Raw genomic sequence first — 19783 nt, 5'->3', positions numbered from 1 at the left:
GCCTGCAGAGGGGACATGTGGCTGGTAGGAGAATGAAGGAAGTAGAGGGTGAAGTCCACATTCTAGCTTGAAAGACTGGTGGGTAATGGTGACATCCACAGATAGGGCAGCAAGGGAGAGGAGCCAAGTGGGATGGGAGGATACTGAGTTCAAGTCGAGGGGTGACGCCATCTCAGGATTCCTCCCATCCTCCCCGCATCGTAATGACAGGTTAGGAAATTGGAGTCTTTGGTGTTCTCAGACTCCCGGGGTGACAGCGTTTTAAGTTGTCAGTCATTAACTACCTCAGGGAGGAGACGTGTGTGTGACTGCATGGCCTTGCCTAGTGCTGAGTGTACAGTAGGAATGAAATAGGATCCGACCTTGCATGCAGGAGGATTTCCTCCCGTTTCTGTCTTTTGAGGAAAACACCTCTGGGCATATGGCTTCTTCCTTCTCTAAATAGGGATGTGGGGAACTCTTCCCCCCTGTGTTAGTGTGGTGGGAGGAGCCCAAAGTGACTCAGGAAAGTACCTTGTCAGCCATGTAGAGCCACACCAGTGGGTGCAGGTACGGGCATGCTCAAGAGTAGTTTGTTGTTTAGGAAATTCCTGTAGTTGAGGTGATGTAAGGCTGGGACCTCCTCTCCTAGGCTGGTTAGGAGCTGAGGCTGAATGTGGAGCAGTGAGAACCAAAGGCTGACATTTGTGAGAGCAGCAGAAAGTTCTGCTGAGAAGGGAGCCAAGTTCCATACGACCGACCGATAACCGTTGAGAAACTTGACGTGTTCTGGAATGAAGGAACCGCAAGGACAGTCACAACCCGGCTGGGTCCAGGTGGCTAAACTGGGAAGGATTCCAGCGGTTCTAGTGAGACAATTCACTTTATAGGTTGCCTGTGGCCCTGGCATAAAGAGAGATGTACATGCTGATGAGCTGGGTCAGCCCATAAGTGAAGACACTTGCCATCAAGCTGCCATGAGCTTGATCCCTGGAACTCACATGGTGGCAGGAGTGAACTGACTCCTGCCAGCTGTTCTCTAACCTCATATGCATACCGTGACACGTGTGTGTCACCACACCACACACACACACACACACACACACTAAATGTGAAAATAAATTAAGCCAAGTGTGATGGTGGTGCAGGAGACAAAAGCAGGTTAATCTCTGTAAATCCAAGGTCAGCCTGGTCTACCTAGTGAATTCTAGAACTAGATGGGGACCCCATCTCAATAAAATGAAAAAGAGCCAGCAAGGTTCAACGGTCAACAGGAGCCTGCTACCTTATGCAAAAGCTGAGAGGCCACCTTTGCAGTTGGCAGACACTGTAGGCTTCATGAAGTCACACCATCTTCCTTGCTGCCTGTCAGTGACACATGGACGCATGTGATAAATGACTCCAAAGCAGAGCCCCCCACCCCATAAGAGGCTCTCCTAAGGCTAGCAGTAGCTCCTGACCAACTTCCTTTAGAAGCTGGCCGAGCTTATGAAGATGAGCCGGACACATCTTGCTCCGTACCGTCCTTGTCACACGCGTCTCTGATTTCCTCCCATCTGCTCCTAATTCTTCCTCCCCTTCTGGATATCTAGCATGGCTCTTAATTCAGTGGGATCCTTGTGCTGCACAGACGAAGAACAACCAGAGCTTTCCCAAATCCCCGAGAGCCATTGTCATCCAGGTGGCATTCTGGAGCTAAGACAAAGTCCCAGGCTTCCTAGTAAGAAAACTCCCCCTCACAAAGAAACTCAGCCAATGACTCATAGCCCCCCCCCCCCAAACCATTTGGTGTGCAGTTGGCACCTGTGTGTTCCGAGATTAGCTTTGACTTGGTTTCCTTGGTTATTTCATGGCATGGTCCCAATGAAATCACAGTACTTCTCTATGATGAGAACATTATACACCAACACAGAGCCCCGGATTGGAGGTCAACAGAGGTTTGAACTCACAACTCTCTTTTCCTAGGCCTGTGGCCCTGGGAGAGCCACTTTGATGCTCAGGGTCTCCATTCTGGTGCCATGAAATAATCAAGATTAACTGCCATGCCACAGGCTTGCTCTAAGGAGAAATAGAGATCGTGGGTGAAATATGCTTTGTTCTGTCTGGCCAGTAGGTTGTAGCAGTTAGTACTATAGTCATTAACGTTGTTCATGTTATTCGGGGTTGAAAAAGTCCAGAACTTGAACACCATTAAGAGCTCTCACACTCGCAGTTGCAACCGCCAAAACTTGGCCTGTCCCTGGGTTGACTAATGGACTACACTGGTTAGCGCAGGCACAAGGGTCTCAGAGAGGACACCTTCCCCTCCCCCTTGATCTGGACAGGAGCTGCTCATAAGCACAGATCTGTTTTCCACTCCTTGTCCTGAACCCCTGGCACTCAAGTTGGGTTTCTTGATATTTGGACTCTGGATGGGGTGAGACATGTGGCCAGCAAATCTTTTCTCATTTGAAAAGTAGCCTAGAATGGCTTGGAAGAGGAAGAGGAGGAGGAGGAAGAAGAAGAGGAGGAGGAGGAAGAGGAGGAGGAAGAGGAGGGGGAAGAGGATGAAGAGGAGGAGGAGGAAGAGGAGGGGGAAGAGGAGGAAGAGGAGGAGGAGGGGGAGGAGGGGGAAGAGGAGGAAGAGGAGGAGGAGGGGGAGGAGGAGGAAGACAATGAAGAGGAGGAGGAGGAGGAAGAGGAGGAAGAGGAGAGGAGGAGGAAGAGGAGGAGGAGGAAGAGGAGAGGAGGAGGAGGAGGAGGAGGACAGAACAGTGGTAACTTCAGTTTCCCCGCCCCTCTCTTCTCCCTTGATCATCTTTCCTTCCCTTGGCCCCGACTCCCACTCAGTGCCCTACCCGCAGCCTGCCCTTACTTCCTAGTCTACATGGATGAACAGACCAGGGAGGTTCATGGCGTCAATCCATAAATGGATGCCTATGTGTAAACCAGAACCTGGAAAATGTCACCTGTTTTAGAGAAATAGGAAGCTGGACTGAGCTCTGCCAACTATGGTGACCGTTCCATACAGCCCTCGCCCATGGGGCAGTCTTCGATGCCATTGAAACAGTCCCTAGGTCTCACCTCACCTTCAACTCTAGTTTTTGGATTTTACATAACATAACATAAAACATAACATAATATAACATAACATAACCAAGCATACAGAGAGAGAGAGAGAGAGAGAGAGAGAGAGAGAGAGAGAGAGAGAGAGGTTGTGTGCAGGCGGGCTGGTACAGCCTGTGCTCGTATTCTTATCCCTTCCATGGGTACAAGACCACCGTGGTTGGTGATAGAAATAGCTACAGTGAGGACCTCAGAGTATTGAGATGGCTTCAATCCATGGTCCTTTCACCAACATTAGCCAATCAGATTCTAGGAAGCAGACAGTCCGAGGTGCAGTGAGTGAGGTTCACAGTGAGAGTTGTTTGCTCTTACTCTGTGGGGACATACATCTCTTTAGAGAAGGTCCACATTGTGCAAAGGACTACCGCACAGCTATGTCGTGGAATATTGCATCTTGGTCTCCATTCCCTGGCCTGGTCTGACCATTGGCCCTTTGCCCTTACTGGGAGATTCAAATACCCTAGTTCTATCTGGATACTCTCCCATGAATGACCCCTAGGCTGTCTGTCATTTTTTGAAAGGGTCAGTCGGGCTGGGCAGAGGGTAAGGGAGACAGGAAGGATACAGAAACCGGAATGGACCATGTGTGCATTCACAGTTAAAGCTGGAGACTGGGAACAAAAATCAGACAAAACTTCCTCTCTTCAAACCTGAATTTTGTTAATTTTATGATATAACTGTCTTGGCCTGGCATCCCTTCCACTTGCTTTGGGGTTTATAATGTTTCTCTGAATGTGTTTAAGGTAGCAGGACCCAAATTGTGTTCTGGAGAATGGGATTGTGAGACACACATTTGAAGGGGGTGGATAATATATATTCCATAGTAGTCAATGTGTTTGAAAAATTTGAGATTAAACAAAATTAAGCCAGCTCCACTGGGGGACTTCTTTCAGCCTTTGTGTGCAGGGCTGTGCTGTGAAACTTAAAGAGGCAGAAAGAATAAGTGACTGTTTTTAATGTTATCTGAGCATGCAACCTTGTTTTAGTGAAATTTCTGTCCACTTCTCCTGGGAAGCTAATGTCTGCCGGAAGAGACTTTGGAAAATACTCTTTTAGAAGGTTTTCATTGTATGAAAAGGGGTAGCTGTCACTGGTTTCCTGAACTCTCTCAGAAAGTTTGCTTCAGAAGCAGTGGGAGATTCCAAGTTCACACACATGGCACGCGCACACGCACACACACACACACACCACACACACACACACACACACACACTCCAACAGTCCAGATGCCAGCAGAGTAGAATCCTGACGTGTCTGGGAAATTGCAGTAAAAGGGCCTGCCACCTCTTTCTTGTCCTTCTGCGAGCTCTCCCACGAGCCGTCATATATAGAACGAGTCACCAAGAAAGCCCCTGAAATCGTTTTATCTTAAGAGGCCTTTGAAACTAGGAAATAGAAAGCAGTCAGGGGATAAGAAGGTAGGAATTGAAAGACAGGAAGACAGACTGGCTGGCTTCTGGGGGGACTTTCTCAGAGTGTCTGCAATTAACCCTTTCATTCTTACTCTGCCCAGAACGTACTGAAGGAGGAGGTACTTCCTCCCTCCGGGTTCCAAGTTGAACCGAGAAAAGAGAGGATCAGGTGCTGCTTAGATCCCACGGGCATATCTCAGTAACTACTCTCCTCTGAGTCCTTCTCATTTGCCGGGTGCTGCTGCTGGGCCTTGCTTTATACCTGGCTTGTTTCTTTCTTTTTTTTTTTTTTCTTTTTTTCTTTATTGAATGGCGTCGGTGGGGATGGAGAGGTGGGGAGGTGGGCATACGCCATGCCATGTGCATGACACAGGGTTTCTACAGAGGGGCCAGAGAACAACCTGGCTTGAGTCAGTTCTCTCCTGCTACCATGTGCGTCCAGAGATCCAAACTCTGGCTCTTGGGTTGTGGCAAGTGCCTTTTACCCACAGGGCCATCTCTCTGGCACCTTGATTGTTTCTTGGAATAACATAGGAGGGTTTTTTTTTTTTTTTTTAAATTTATTGACAATACATTCTTCACTTCTACAATACATCCTGACCACAGTTTCCTCTCTCCCCATGTCTCCCACTTGCCCTCAATCCCTCCCCTCTCCCCTACATACACCCCTTCTCCATTTCCTCTCCAAAACAAGAACAGGCCTCTAAGAGATGATAGCCAAACAGGACAAAACGAGATGCAATAAGCACTCATATTGAGTCTGGAAAAGGCAACCCAATATGAGGAGAATAGTCCCAAGAACAGTGTAAATAGTCAGAGATACACCCATTCCTGATGTTAGGAGTCCTGCAGGAACACCAAGCCAATAGGCGTAACATACACACAGAGGACGCAGTGCAGATCCATGCAGGCCCTGTGCCTGCCACTTCAGTCTCTGTGAGCCCACGTGAACCCTGCTTAGCTGTTTCGATGGGCCATGCTCTCATAGAAGATGTCCAATAGCATCCCTCCTACTTCACAGTGTGGCTGTAAAGGCCAGAAAAGTTAAAGACCTTGCTCAAGGTCACATACCCTGTATGGTGAGGAAGCTGGATTTGACCCGGAAGCTGTTGTCTACTGTGTATTTTCTAGTGCTATTGTGAACATGGACACTTGAGATATCAGTGCCTTCATCTCTCAGGCTGTCCACGTGGATGGACATGTAGGGCAGATTGTCTGCCCACATTGATAAAAAAAAGGCCAGCACAAGAGAATATTCCTAGCCTTCACCATCCATGGCCAGCAAAGCCCCTTGGTTTCTCAACAACAGCCTGGCCCTGTGCCTTGGTCACCTCATCCTTGCCAAATACATTTCTTCTCATTAGCCATCTGCCCCCTCATGCCTGCTGTTAGCCCACTGTGGCTGGGCAGCTGCCCTGTTAGAGAGACAGGACATAACGCCAGCTTATGAAGCGATGCATTCTCTGGCACGCCTATGATCCCCTAACGGGAAAGTGGCAGAATCCAAAACATACTGCATCCTCTTCCAAGTCCATTCTGTGGGGTTGGTGGCTCTAAAGACGTCTCTGTAACTCCAGTGTGCAAACTAAAGCTGACAAGGTTGGGGTCTGGGCAATTGAGCTCAGGCCCGTAGCCTGAGGTCCTCGTGGTGGCTGTAGGTGGGGGCAAGATACAAGTCGGGGTACCAGGGGCTGGGAGAGCAGAGTCATTAGAAAAGGAGACCACCTAAAGGAAAGCAGTGTGGCCTCCTCTCCAGGGTGTAAGCCTAAGGCACTCACCATCTGTCCCATCATGCTGGGTGACTGATAGGTCATTTCTAGTGCCTGTAAAAACTGTGTGCCCAGGGGCTAGGGAACTCTGCCTAAGGCATTCAGAACTAGCATGTGATGGGTGTAGCTTTAGTCCGAGATGACCTGACCTCATCTGAAGGTAGTTTGGCAGGAATGGATCAGTGAGCGGAGGAAGCCACATGCTTTTGTTGTACGGGCCCAAAGGAAGTCCAGGGTAAAGCTGATGTGGTGGTGGGGTGAAGACCGTGTGTCTTAAGTCACCTTGCACAGTGTTGGGATAAAATACAGACCAAGTCAAATTATAAGAGAATGGTTTCATTTTGGCTCATGGTTGAAGGTAACGGTCCGTCATAAGTGGATCGTAAGCAGTGGAGGCACAGGCTTGAGGAAGCTGAGAGCACCGAACGCTTATGGTCAGCCACCTTTCGCTTTCTTATGCAGTCCAGAGCCACCTACTTCTAGTGTGTATCATCCTACAGCAATTAACCTAATCAAGACAGCCTTCCTAGGCATGGCCAGAGGGTAATATAATTTAAATAAGTCCCCGAAGATACACCCAGGTATTTATTTCTTAGGTGACTGGAGATCCTGTCAAGTTGACAACCATCACCCACCATCACTGCATGGATGACTGGATGACCTTTGAACTTCTAGATGTCTTAATTCTCTGACTGCAGCAGCCCCTGCTCCCACCCCTATGGCTGTCTGAAATAATAATGCGCTTGGCTCCTTGCTTTCTGTCTCTTTGGCTCCTGTAAAGCTTTTGAGTAGCAAGGACATATCCTATGCGTGTCCCTTCTGCCTAGAACAGCGTCTAGCATGTGAGAGATGCTCGCATATTTATGAAATGAATAAAACTACAGTGATGAAGAACCCATACAACCTTGCCTGCACAGCTTCTGGTTGACATGTTTAGAAAGCAAACTTGGCTCTGACACTCCTTTGTGAACAGTCCCCCTTACTTCCAGATCAAAATTCTGGCTTCATAATCTGGGATGCTCCGTCACACTCGGGCCCTTCTATCCCCACCCCCCCACCCCAGGCTTCACATATCCTGTGTATTCATTCATTCATTGCTTCTGGAACTTTAGTGTTCATGAGATGTACGGACCTAGTGATTATTCCACCCCAAGCCCTGGACTCAGCTCCAGGCACACTCAGACTCAGGTGGTCCCATTTTGAGAAAGGCTTCTAGGGTGGTTTTGATGGTGGAACCATACTATGAGGACCTCATGCCTTCATCAAAGTGCAATGGGCAGCCCAGTGAATGGCCACATCCTTTCCCCCCTTTAGTGTCTTTGCAATGATTTCTCTAGGGAATAACCCTTGTCTATCCACATTCTCTGTGAAAACAAAATGAGGATACAGTCTTCCCTCCCTCAGCCACACATAGTTCATGTTCCTCTCTTCACCCAGTGTGTCTTGTGCTTACCCTGCTTAGGAGTTAATCTACTGAATTCTCTTTTCTCCCTGAAGCCAGCACTGCAGATCCCAGAGGACCACTCTTAACTATTCTGTATACTGAGCATCCAGTGGGGTGCCACATGTGTCATGCGCTCACAGCCCTGTGTGCTCCATCATGTTCTTTTCTCTTTCCCTCCATCCTAACTGTGTTCTCTCTTTCTAATTGCCCCGTCTTCCCAGGAGTTCTCCCTCCAGAAAATGGACAGCCTTGTGGATGATAGAGTCAACATCTTAGGATTTTCCATTTTCAACCAATCCCATGCTTTCTTCCAAGAGTTCTCCCAGAGCCTCAACCAATCCTGGCAGGAGAATTGTGACCACGTGCCCTTCACTGGCCCTGCGGTAAGTGTCCTCTTAGGTGCCCTTGGGCCCCAACACTCTCTGTGGTCAATCACACACTCCATACAATGAGGCAGATCCAAAGTCATTGGTCTCCAAGATGTACCATGGCAGGGAAGTGTGAGCCCCTCAACATCTGGGAGTACAATTCTGGTGGTCCACGGATGCAGAGAGAAGGTCTGCAGAGGTCAGAGAAGGCCTTTTAGAAGGTGGCAGGCAAACCCAGTCATGAGCTTAGTCACAATGATTTGGTCAACCAAGGACCACATGGCCAGCAGCAATTCCACTTCCTGGTCATCTTAGTTTGTGTAAGTGCACTCTGAGATATTTACACACTGATACAGCAGACTAAGCAACTGCTCTTCAGAGCACCCTGTTAAGTGCTGCTAGACTTGTCATTCATGCTTTATGTACAAGACCCGGATGGGGAGAAGAGCCCACTTCCCCTAGGTAGAGTAAGAGCATATTCTGTCTCACTCTTAAGTCATGAAGCTCTCCTGCCACATGGGTGGCTTCTACAGCAGGTGCTCCTCTTGTGTCACCTTCCTAGCCAGCTGTAGGGTCTTCTGACCCCAGGAATGTTGGAACAGATCTGGGTGGCAGATAGGGTTCTGCCGGAGTGCAAACAATCTGAGTCTTAGACTTGGGTCAGTCTCCATGTGACATCATAGGTCCTCTTCCTCCTTCAGTCTCCTTCTAGTCCCTTTGGCTTTCTTGCTGACATGAGGGTACCTTTTCTTACCTAGGTTTACTCCTGCCTAAGCACTGCAGCATATCCCATAATACTCCCTGCCTTGGCCTTTCTTCCTTCTTCACGGAGTCCCAGTAACAGTTCAAAGATGGCCATCCCTTTCTGACAATGAGAAAACAGGCCCAGGAGAGAGCGGGGTAACAGGTGAGGATCTCTAAGATCCTTGTTTTAACACAGCCAAGTCGGAAGCCTAGATCAGCTTCTCCCTGGAGGGAACTTTTGCAGCCATCTTTTCTCAGCAGTGGCCTCTGAGAGAAAGGAAGGTGTTAAACCAGTCGCCTCAAGAGCCAGGAAGAGAGCTGGCAGCAGCCACAATAGCTGCATATCCCTCTAAGCCTTCTCACATCTGCAGCTTACCTTTTCAAGGGCCGCCTCTTCCTGCCTCTCTGGAGGCCAAGAAATTCTCACCACAAACAACCCAGCTCCTCAGGGCAGCAAGCCAGAAGAAGGTGAGGGAGTAGCTTCTAGGAAACCATGGCGGGGGCTTTCTTTGCTCAGTTAAGGAAATGCTGCACAGGTTCTTGCCTCTGTGGGATGCCTCGTCCCTTCCTCTTCTCAGACAACCCTTTCTTCATCTTCTCTTCCGTTTTCTCTCTAGTCTCTTTTTTTTCTTTTCTCTCCCTGTAACTTCCCGTTTTTCTCTCTTTCCTATACAGCACTGAATTCTCGACCCCCTCTCTTTTCTTCTTCAGGCTTGTATGAGAAGCTACCTGCTTCCCCACCGTCCCCCGATCCCAGGTGGGACGCCCCAAGTGGGGAGTCTCATTTGTAGGGTTTCAAAGGAGGGACTGGGCTAAAGATACCTAGAAAAAAAAACCTCAGCGTGCCTATCCTGGCCAAGAAGCTTCCAGGTGGCTAGTGGTGTGCCACAGATGCGCTTCCTGCTGGAGACAAAGCCAGCGCAGAGGGAGTGTTGGGAAGGGACACACGCGCCCACCAGCTTCATATGCCATGCCCATTAATCATGCTGCAAAGAACAAAAATCGTGGGAAATCATTAAAATTACAGATGGCTAGATTAAGTAATTAGAATTTAGGCTAAAGCAGATGTTTGTAATTAAGTGTTTATTTCATTGAATACAATCCAGATTGTAAGAACTAGTCCATGAGATCTTACTGGTCCCTGCCCTGGTATTATTTTGGGGGCCAGAGTTAAAGCTTACAGGGAGGTTCATGAACAAATGGGCATCTAAGAGGATTCTGGGAATCCAGTCCTTGTTGCTTTGGGGATGATGTGAGTTACAGGTGTGTGTCTAGAAGATTTTCTTGTTTTCATTTGAGGAGGAGAGAAGGGAACCCAGCCACAACTCCCTGAGTCAGAATTGATTCATCTTAATTTATACAGAGTCTTTCATTCCCTGAAACAATTTGCAAAACAGCTCAAAAGAAAATAACAATGAAGAACCAAATGAAAATATAAAAACAAGAGAATAGAAGGTTCCTTTGCCAAGCAGCCTGTTGGTGCCAAGAAAGAAGAGGATTTTACATGAGGATTGAGCCAGTTGGGGAGGGGGTATTTAATATTTAGAAGAGACAGGGACAGCCTAAGCAGAGACAAAACCAAGAGACAGGCACGAATCCACGCAGATGGGCAGCGGGGGCCTCAAAAAGATGAACGGATCAATCCTGGGAGGAGAAAGAAGTAGACAGGAAGGAGAGGCAATCCTGAAATGTCTGCCTTCCCTTCCCAAGTGGACCCAGAAGGAGAGATGAGGACAACACCCTTTGTGACAGAAGCCACTTTTAACCCACCATGGCCCAGATGCTTTCCAGGATGGAATTATTCAATAACGGTAGAGGGAGACGGCAATTAAGAGAATGAAGAGACAGCTTGGAATGGAGAGCTGAACTGCAGGGCTCCTATGGGCTGGCTGGAATGGCAGTGTTACTCCCTGGCAGTGAGGATCTGGGAAAAAGAATTAGAAGGGAAGAAACTGGCAACTCTGGCAGTCTAGCTGGAGGAGTGAAGAGAGGAAGTAAGTTCTTAGGAGGGAGAATGATGGGGTGAGTGCCCTAGGAGATGGCCAGGAGCCTATAGGAGAAGGGAATCTGGTCCGGATGAAGGACCCAAGGGGACTGTCCTGAGGGTACAGTGTGCTCCAGTATACAGAGAGTTAACTTGAATTCGTCCAGGATCAGCTTCAGAGAAGACCCAGGAAGTGCAGTTCCCTTGGGGACACTTGACCCATGTCACTCTCTGAAGTGCTGTATGAAGGTAGAGATGAGATTGGAACCCTGACCATTTTCCAACCACTTGGTCCCTGCCCCAATGTTCCCAGCTTGAATTGTAATTACAGGAAGGATCCAAACGATCATGGAGGCCCTGGAGTTGGAGATGAAAAAGGACACTGGGAGCAGGCACACACTGACCTCCCAGCATTTGGATAACATACTAATAGGAACATCAGCTGGGACTAGGGAGATAGATGTTTGGGCAACATGCTTGCTATGCAAGCAAAAGGACCCAAGTTTCTACCCCATATAAAAGCTAGGCTGGTGCTGCCCACCACTGACCCCAGTACTGGGGAGATGGAGGCAAGAGGAGTCCTAGAACTTGATGGACAGCTAGTCTGGACAATTGGTGAGTTCCAGGCTCAGTGAGAGAACCCTGCCTCAAAAAATAAGGGAGGTAGAGACAGAGGAAGACATGCTTGTGAAGTCAGGTGCACATGCACTCACACATACACTTGTGCACACATACATCTGAACATATATGCTTGTGTATTTATGTAATGCGCACACACATACATATACATACACACACATACACACACATATATCTGAGAGAGAGAGAGAGAGAGAGAGAGAGAGAGAGAGAGAGAGAGAGAGCAGCAGCAGCCAAGGAAACTTCACCCCAGCAGTGAGACCACAGCAACCATTATGGTAGGAAGAAAGACAACGATGTGTCTGGCTTCCTCTGTCCTTAAGCCTCCAGGAGAGGAAGGGACCTCAAGAGGAGTTGGGTTATAGACCTTTCTTGGGATCCTGAACAACACTACTTTGAGAGAAAGGAGATCCCTGGGTCCCCTATATCGATTAGGATGCACTCAGTTGCTAGTAGCAGGAACCCAGTTAAAATGCAATGTAATGTGGTGTGACACAGCAGAGGGGAAGGTAGTTGGAGGCCCAGACCCTTCACCCTCTAATGAGTCACCTTTGGTGTCACCTCCATGCTCAGCCTAGAGCTAAGCAGTAGAGCCAGGCATTACATCCAGAAACAGTACTGTTTAGAGAGAGAAGAAAGCCAGTCTCTTCTACGAGACAGATGTGCCTTGAGCAGAAGACTCCAGCTCCAGCTCAGGCTCGTGGGTGGGATCTGGTCTATTTTGTGTTACACAGTGGCGGGGGATGGGTGACTCAGTTGGCCCAGGCACAGCTGGGCCAGAAGTTGATAACCACTCTGAGAGAGGGAGGACTCCAAAACAAAGCGGGAAGAAGCAGATGGATGGGGTCTAGGCAAGCAACCTTGGCTAATGGTTCACATCTTAATGGGCACAAGGACAGAAACCAGTGAGGCTAGGAGGTAGTAAACCTGTGGTGTTCCAGACACCAGGCATCAGAGTGAGTTGCCCCTCGGTCTCCCTTCCTCCGGCCTTCAACCTCCTTACCTTCAGACCTGGCCTGAATGTTCCGACTTCCCATTTATTATTGAGAAGGTGTCCTGTGTCCTTAAAGATTGCCCCAGGTTATGCAGGAAGACCAGGCACAACAGTAAATCTCAAGGGGGGGGGGGTGTTGGGAAAATGTCTCAGTGGTTCAAAGCACTTGCTGCTCTTGCAAAGGATGAGTTCAGTTCCTAGCACCCACATGTGGGCTCACAACCATCTGGTTCTCTGTGTGGGCTCTTGTAATTACAAACGCGTACCTCTCCCTCCAAATACACAGAATTGATAAGAAAATACATCTTTACAAAAGAATGAATTGGGGGGGGGGGGGCAAAGACAATGAGACAAAAATGAGCCGAGGCTAGCTCTGGCCCTGCATGGACTTTGTTGTGTGTCCATGGGCAAGAAGAACTCCTAGAGTCTCATTTCTTCACTGGACACAAGAGTTGGAGCAATAATGGATCTCTAGAATCCTTTGCATCTGAAGCCCTGTGATTTGGAGAATCCCAGAATAGGGAGATGAACTATAAAGCAAGCTAGAAGGTGGGTTGGAATTAGTTTACAGTGCCACAGCCCTCGGTGTAGCCCGCACAGGGAAAGCAAACATCTGTCCAGTCTGCTTTTTTGGCCTTGGGGCATCCTCTGTCTCCTGTTTTCTAATGCCTGACCCCTGAGCATTGCCAACCCCTGTAACTGATGACCTTTAAGATTTGTGAGATCGGGTTCTCCCTCTTTCATGGATATGCGCTGTCCCTGCCTGAGGTTTGGCGAGGCGTCCAGGGTCACTCAACGTTCAAAGGAGGGGCTGGAGTAGAGCGAGGCTCTCAAGCTCTTCCCTCTGTACCTTGCCATCTCATGCCATGTGACCTCTGACTGGAGGGCTGTGGCCTCCTTCCCTCCACACTGGAAGGGAAGGGCAGTGTTGTGGAGCCTGGCCAGAAAGAAGACAAGGTTAAGAACTCCACCACACTCAGGATGCTGTCCTCCAGTTTCTCCCAAAGCTGTCTTCTGATGAGCAAGAGGGGGCTGGGCAGGGAACAAACTGATTGCCAGGGCTGGAGATCATGCAACCGTGGCAATCATAGCCCCCTGGCACCTCAGTATTATGCCTGCAGGGGCTTCTCTCTGCCTCTCTGGGCTTTTCTTAGCCCCATGGACAGTGCTGACCACACCGAACAGGACTTCATTTCTTGTACAGGCTCTGTACATTTACAGCTCTGCCTGGATGGTCCAATCTCCAGGGACAAGTCAGCTGTGTTTCTACTCTCTCTAGCCACCCGGCCCCCTTGGCCTTTCCCACCACAAAGACCTCAACATTGACTTTACTCATTAGGCAGATGTCAGCCAAGACTTAATCCAAATCAAACTATCTCTTGAGGGGCTGGAGAGCTGGCCTAGAGGTTAAGAACACCTGGCTGCTCTTCTAGGGGACTGAGATTTGGTTCCCAACACCCACATGGTGGCTCAGAAGTATCTGTAATTCCAGTTCCAGGGGATCTGAAAACCTCTTCTGGACTTCTTGGGCATTGTACACACAGGGTCCACAGACATACATGAAGTCAAAACACCCACCCACATAAAATAAAATTGAAAACTTTTAGAAAGAGATATCTCTTTGGGGCCAGCCACATGCCAAGTGCCAGTGGTACATAGACAAGAAGGTTCTTCATGACTCTTTTCTGGAGGAAACTGCTGAGTAGGAAAGATAAAAACATGAACACAGCTACCCTGTCTTCCCTCCTTTGTTTCCAGAGTTGTGAGGGTCACAGCCTAGACCCTGGCAGCTCTAATGAGCTAGGTCCTGCCACCCACCCTCCATAGACCAATTAAGCAGACAAGTAAGAGAGAGAGAGAGAGAGAGAGAGAGAGAGAGAGAGAGAGAGAGAGAGAGAGAGAGAGAGAGAGAGAGAGAGAGAGAGAGAGAGAGAGAGAGAGAGAGAGAGAGAGAGAGAGAGAGAGAGAGAGAGAGAGAGAGAGAGAGATAGATACTGGATGTGATCACACAGGAAGAGAAACAAAGAAGTCCAGTAACCTGCCTGCATGTTTATCCAGGGTCCTGACCTGGGGTTTAGGCTTAAGTAGTCATAAGCATGCACAAGTAAGCAATCCTGGTCAAGGTGTGGTCCTGCCATCTCTTCTGTCCAGGCTCCACTCTCACATGAGAGGCGATCTGACAATCTGTGAAATTTCTTCCTAAGAGACATATAGGAGATATATTCTTCCTCTGGCTAGCACCAGGGCTTCAGTCTTTCCTTCTCCTTCTCCTTCTCCTTCTCCTTCTCCTTCTCCTTCTCCTTCTCCTTCTCCTTCTCCTTCTCCTTCTCCTTCTCCTTCTCCTTCTCCTTCTCCTTCTCCTTCTCCTTCTCCTTCTCCTTCTCCTTCTCCTTCTCCTTCTCCTCCTCCTCCTCCTCCTCCTCCTCCTCCTCCTCCTCCTCCTCCTCCTCCTCCTCCTCCTCCTCCTCCTTCTTCTCCTCCTCCTCCTCCTTCTCCTTCTTCTCCTCCTCTTCCTCCTCTTTCTCCTCCTCCTCCTCCTTCTCCTCCTCCTCTTTCTCCTCCTCCTCTTCCTCCTCTTCTTCCTCCTCTTCTTCCTCCTCCTCTTCTTCCTCCTCCTCTTTCTCCTTTTCCTTCTCTTCCTCTTTTTTCTTCTTGCATGAGATTCTTGGGGAAAAAAATTCCAATTTCTTAGAGGGCATTGTTTCAATAATCTGACAGCCAAAGAGAGAGACTTGAGTGTCTCCTTAGAGTATCTTCTCCTGCTGGGAGAGTTGTAAACTTGAGGTCCACCTGGGATGGAACTCGTTCAGACACTGCATCCTTATTTTCTCTAGCGCCTCCATGCGTGCTCCTCACTTCCATCTGCAAGCCTTTGCCCCTGTGGTCACATCCTCTAAGCTGCCTGTCTCCTCTCCACTGCCCTGTCCAATGCCATGCCTACTCAGATCCCTTTGCTCTCGGTTCCAATGTGGCTTCTTCCATAAAATACTTTCTCCGTTGCCCAACTAGACAGCTCTCTATTTAGACTCACAGAGTTAAGTAGAGAGCTTTGTAGTTCCAGATCAGCCCTCCTCCTGACCATTCCCCTGATTAATGTCCTGCTCCTACCTTTGTACCCTACCTTTGTACCTTTGTCATAGGAATGGAATTTCACTAAGTTTTAGACCTTAAACTTACCAATGTATTTCATACCCAGCTGTAGGAACATACAGGAAAAAAACAGTTTCACAGATGACTTCTGGGAGAAGTGGCCTCTGCCTGAGCCTGGTAGAGGGGGCAAGTTTGAGAAGAGTGGCCAAGTTCCTTCCTGCCTCCTGAGATTAGCAACCTTACCTCCCATCCTGTGGATTTATTCCTGGCAGCAATGGAAGTTGCTATTTGTGTGTGTGTGTGTGTGTGTGTGTGTGTGTGTGTGTGTGTGTGTGAAAGAGAGAGAGAGAGAGAGAGAGAGAGAGAGAGAGAGAGAGCTTGATGCTTCAAGCCATAGCAGCCTTTGTCAGTAAGATGTAGATCACAAAGCCCTTGATAACACACTTGGACCACTGGCAGATGTGGGTGAGACCAGAGGAGGGGCAGGGGCAGGCAGAGGGCAGCGAACATGCCCCTCATTTGCCTTTGTGTACTTTCTCTCTTCCCCTTTTTGTCCCCTTTTCTCTCCCTATTACTACCCTCTCTCTCTCCATTTCTCCCAGTTGTCCTCAGCCCTGCTGTTTGACGCCGTCTACGCTGTGGTGACCGCGGTACAGGAGCTGAACAGGAGCCAGGAGATTGGCGTGAAGCCCCTGTCCTGTGGCTCAGCCCAGATCTGGCAGCATGGCACCAGCCTCATGAACTACCTGCGCATGGTGAGGAGGCTTGGTGATGGCCAGCCTCAGGGATGGGACGCTGGATAGGGTCACAGCCCTGGCTAACATACCACATGTATTGAGTGGGTCACAGGTTCATGTGTTCCCAGTTCTTAACACTCTTGGCTAGAGCCCGTGACCAGCTTATTCCCAAGACAATAGTTCTTGGATCTTAAGCTAGAAAGGAGTTCTGAATTCTGCTGCATCCTGGCCCCTGACCGGTAGTAGCCCCTGCACAAATCAGCACAGCTGAGAGAGGACCATGTTGCTGGAACAAAGGATCCCACTGGAGACTCAGCCTGCAAACTTCTAGCTTGATGCTTGGTTTTCTCAGTGTTTTCTCTCTAGTCATGTTTTTCTTTCACAGAGAAGACATTTTTCATTAAAGAGAGGTGTGTGTTGGGGGGGGCGGGTTCTAGATTTTTGCAGTGAGTTAGGAGTACCCTGACTTCCTGCAGGCCCAAGGGCAGCAGATTCCCCAAAAAGGAAAATGCTTGCAACAATCCCCCACCCCCACCCTACCCCTACCCCTACCCACATGCCTACAGAACAGGGAGAGCTGACTTTGACCTCAAGTCTGTGTGGTGGCTCCTGTTGGTTAACATATTGGTTTGGGTTACTGGGTATAGGCGCCCCTCTTCCTGCACTCAGATTCTGTGGCTTCAAAGTGGATGAAAGAGATTTTTCCAAACACTGTGAGGTAGCATGAAGTAGCAAGTTACTTGGGGCCAGCTCTAGTGGGGCTTATTTGGTGCTGTAACTCACTCTCTCTTGGACAGGTAGAATTGGAAGGTCTTACCGGCCACATTGAATTCAACAGCAAAGGTCAGAGGTCCAACTATGCCTTGAAAATCTTACAGTTCACCAGGAATGGGTTTCGGCAGGTAAGCCTACCTATGCTGCCAATGTGGTGGATGTCTCCTCTTTGCCCTTTTCTCTGTCTCTGGTTCCAATGGCCTCCAAATATCAAGTGTCTCCCCAAATAGCAGGCTGCATCCATTCTGATCTGGATTCCTGGACTTCAGTCGTCACATCCTTCTGGTCCCAGATCAACCCACATGGGCTCAGCCACCAATGTGCCTTGTAAAGGGAGGAGACAAGGGGCTGTCACTTAGAAAGGAATTTCTGGCTCCTCTATTCTCTCAGATTGTTCTTTTTCTGGGAGCAATGGAATGTGTTGGGGATGTCCTCCAAGCCTGGAACTCCTGCTTGACTCCAGAGATACCATTGCTAAGGCAAAGGGTGGATCCCATGTGGGCTAGGATGGCTCTTTGTGTTGGGATAGCCTGCTTCTTCTGCTCTTCTCCAGCCCACCCCTCCCATGTTCTCTTGTCTTAGGCTGTCTGTTTCCATCACCATGGGGATGGTATACCCTTCAGAGTACTTTGGTTTTCTGTATTGTTCTTCCTTCTCCATTAAACCCTCTTGTTCCCTTTTCTCTGATCCTCTAGCAGAGGAAACAGACTGTGACAACTACTCCAAGTCTCTCTAAACATCTCTCTCATCTCCATCCCCAAGGCCTCTCCAGTGCAGGGGAGGATGGAAAGACTGAGCCAGACACCAATTACAGTAGCAAACAGTCATATGTGAAAGATCTCCTGACTGTCACAGTGGTTGGATGAGGGAACATCCCACTGTAGAGCTGGAATAGCCATCCTTCCAGTGAATTAGGAAGAAGCCATTATCTTTATCGTCACCATCAGCACCATCATGGTGGTTACTCTCATATATTGAACACTTATCATAAGCCTTCTGCCATGATAAATATAGCATGTGTTTGCTAGTATGAGCCTACAAAGTAGACGCTTTTATTTACCTTCTATCTTTAAAAAACAGGTACTTTGTATGACGTTCGTGTATACATTCATATGTATACACATGTGTGGGCATGTATAAAGTTAGGCTGATCATCTATCTCTAAAGTTCTCTACCTTATTTTTTTTTTTTTTTTGAGATGAGTTCTCTTATTGGACGAGAGCACACTAATTCAGCTAGATTGGATAGCCAGCAAGCCCTGACAACCCTCTGGTTTCCACCTCTCCCACGCTGGGATTATAGCCACACACCATTATGCCAGCTCTTTGTGTGTGTTGTCTGTAGGTAAAAGATTTTAGTGATTTAGCCCTCTTTTTATCTCCCAAATGGATACTTTTTAGGAACGCCCTCGATCATCTGTGAGGTTTATGACTGATTTGCCCTTGAACAATTAAGTCACCTCAGAACTGGTTTGGTATCCAAGTATGTCTTGCCTAAAGCCCAAGACCTTATGGTAAATTATGTATAAAACTTGGTAATTGCTGAACATACCATTTTAGATTCTACCCCTTGGTAATCTGGGAAGGAAGGCCCAGGATAGGACCTAGGAACAGATCTGGCCAACAGGTATCCAGGGTGACCCCCATGGAACCCTCTCCCTCCCTCTCCCTCTCCCTCTCCCTCTCCCTCTCCCTCTCCCTCTCCCTCTCCCTCTCCCTCTCCCTCTCCCTCTCCCTCTCCCTCTCCCTCTCCCTCTCCCTCTCCCTCTCCCTCTCCCTCTCCCTCTCCCTCTCCCTCTCCCTCTCCCTCCCCCTCCCCCTCCCCCTCCCCCTCCCCCTCCCCCTCCCCCTCCCCCTATCTCTTGCCAGATCGCCCAACATCTAACAGGGGACCCTTGACCTTACATGGGCCCCAGAGAACTCTTTCTAGGTGATCAGTGATGTCTTGGAGGGTCTACTCTTCTTGGAAGAGAACAGAGGAAAAGGAAGGATCCCAGGAAAAGGGAGATGGCCTCTGAGGCCAGATGCTGAAAGTCAGGAGCACCTCCAGCTCTGGATGGGAGCTTCATGGGATGGTGGCATCTCCTCAGATAGGGGCACGGTCAGGTGGGTAGCTGGAATCATGGGGTAGTTCCTTCATTTACCCGACAGGTCTTTTATGGAGCATCTGCTGTGTGTCAGACATCACACTGGGTCTGGGGAAAGCAGATGTAGCCTCTACACTCAGAGTGCTCACAGTCTGGTGAGCGTTAAGTGATGTAGGGAGAAAAATCCAGCGAGAACGAGAGCTGCAATTTGGGACTATTAAACTCAAATCGTGCCCCATGGCTCATCCTCCCTGAATGAGTAGGCTGCCAGCCTCTGGGAAAATTGTCAGGGAGACTTTTCCCTGAGCCCCAATCTTCTTGGGGGATCTGAGTGAAGAGCATTTATTCACTCTTTCCAGTTGATACCTGTTGAGTACCGCTGTCTCCCTCCTAGGTACTGGTTTAAGATGAGACAGATCTGCTTTTGTACAACATATGCTGTAGCAGGGGACAGATGACAGGCAAAAAAAAAAAAAAAAAAAAATACATATATAACATTATGCCAGCCTGCTAAGTTCTCTGAGAAAAATACAACTGAGTAAGGAGTCCCAGTGTGAAGAGCATAGCGCTGGAGGAGTGGTTGGGACAGGCTGCTCAGGCAGCTGCAGACCCAGGCCAGAGAGCCCCAGCCCAACCTATGCCAACCTCTCCTGGACCT

General features: G+C 48.9%; 1 protein-coding gene across 1 annotated transcript in view; it reads left to right on the top strand.

Moving 5' to 3' along the window:
- Grik4 (glutamate ionotropic receptor kainate type subunit 4) overlaps positions 1 to 19783 on the top strand; it is a 430298-nt gene that overhangs the window by 307055 nt on the left and 103460 nt on the right. The window contains 3 exon segments of the mRNA XM_076924803.1: positions 7931 to 8092; positions 16131 to 16283; positions 17063 to 17167. Coding sequence (XP_076780918.1) covers positions 7931 to 8092; positions 16131 to 16283; positions 17063 to 17167 — 420 coding nt within the window.

Source organism: Arvicanthis niloticus, chromosome 26, assembly GCF_011762505.2.
Source record: "Arvicanthis niloticus isolate mArvNil1 chromosome 26, mArvNil1.pat.X, whole genome shotgun sequence".
Lineage (NCBI taxonomy): Eukaryota > Metazoa > Chordata > Mammalia > Rodentia > Muridae > Arvicanthis > Arvicanthis niloticus.
Note: the sequence above shows the minus strand (reverse complement) of the source record. Positions and strands in the feature narration are given on the sequence as shown.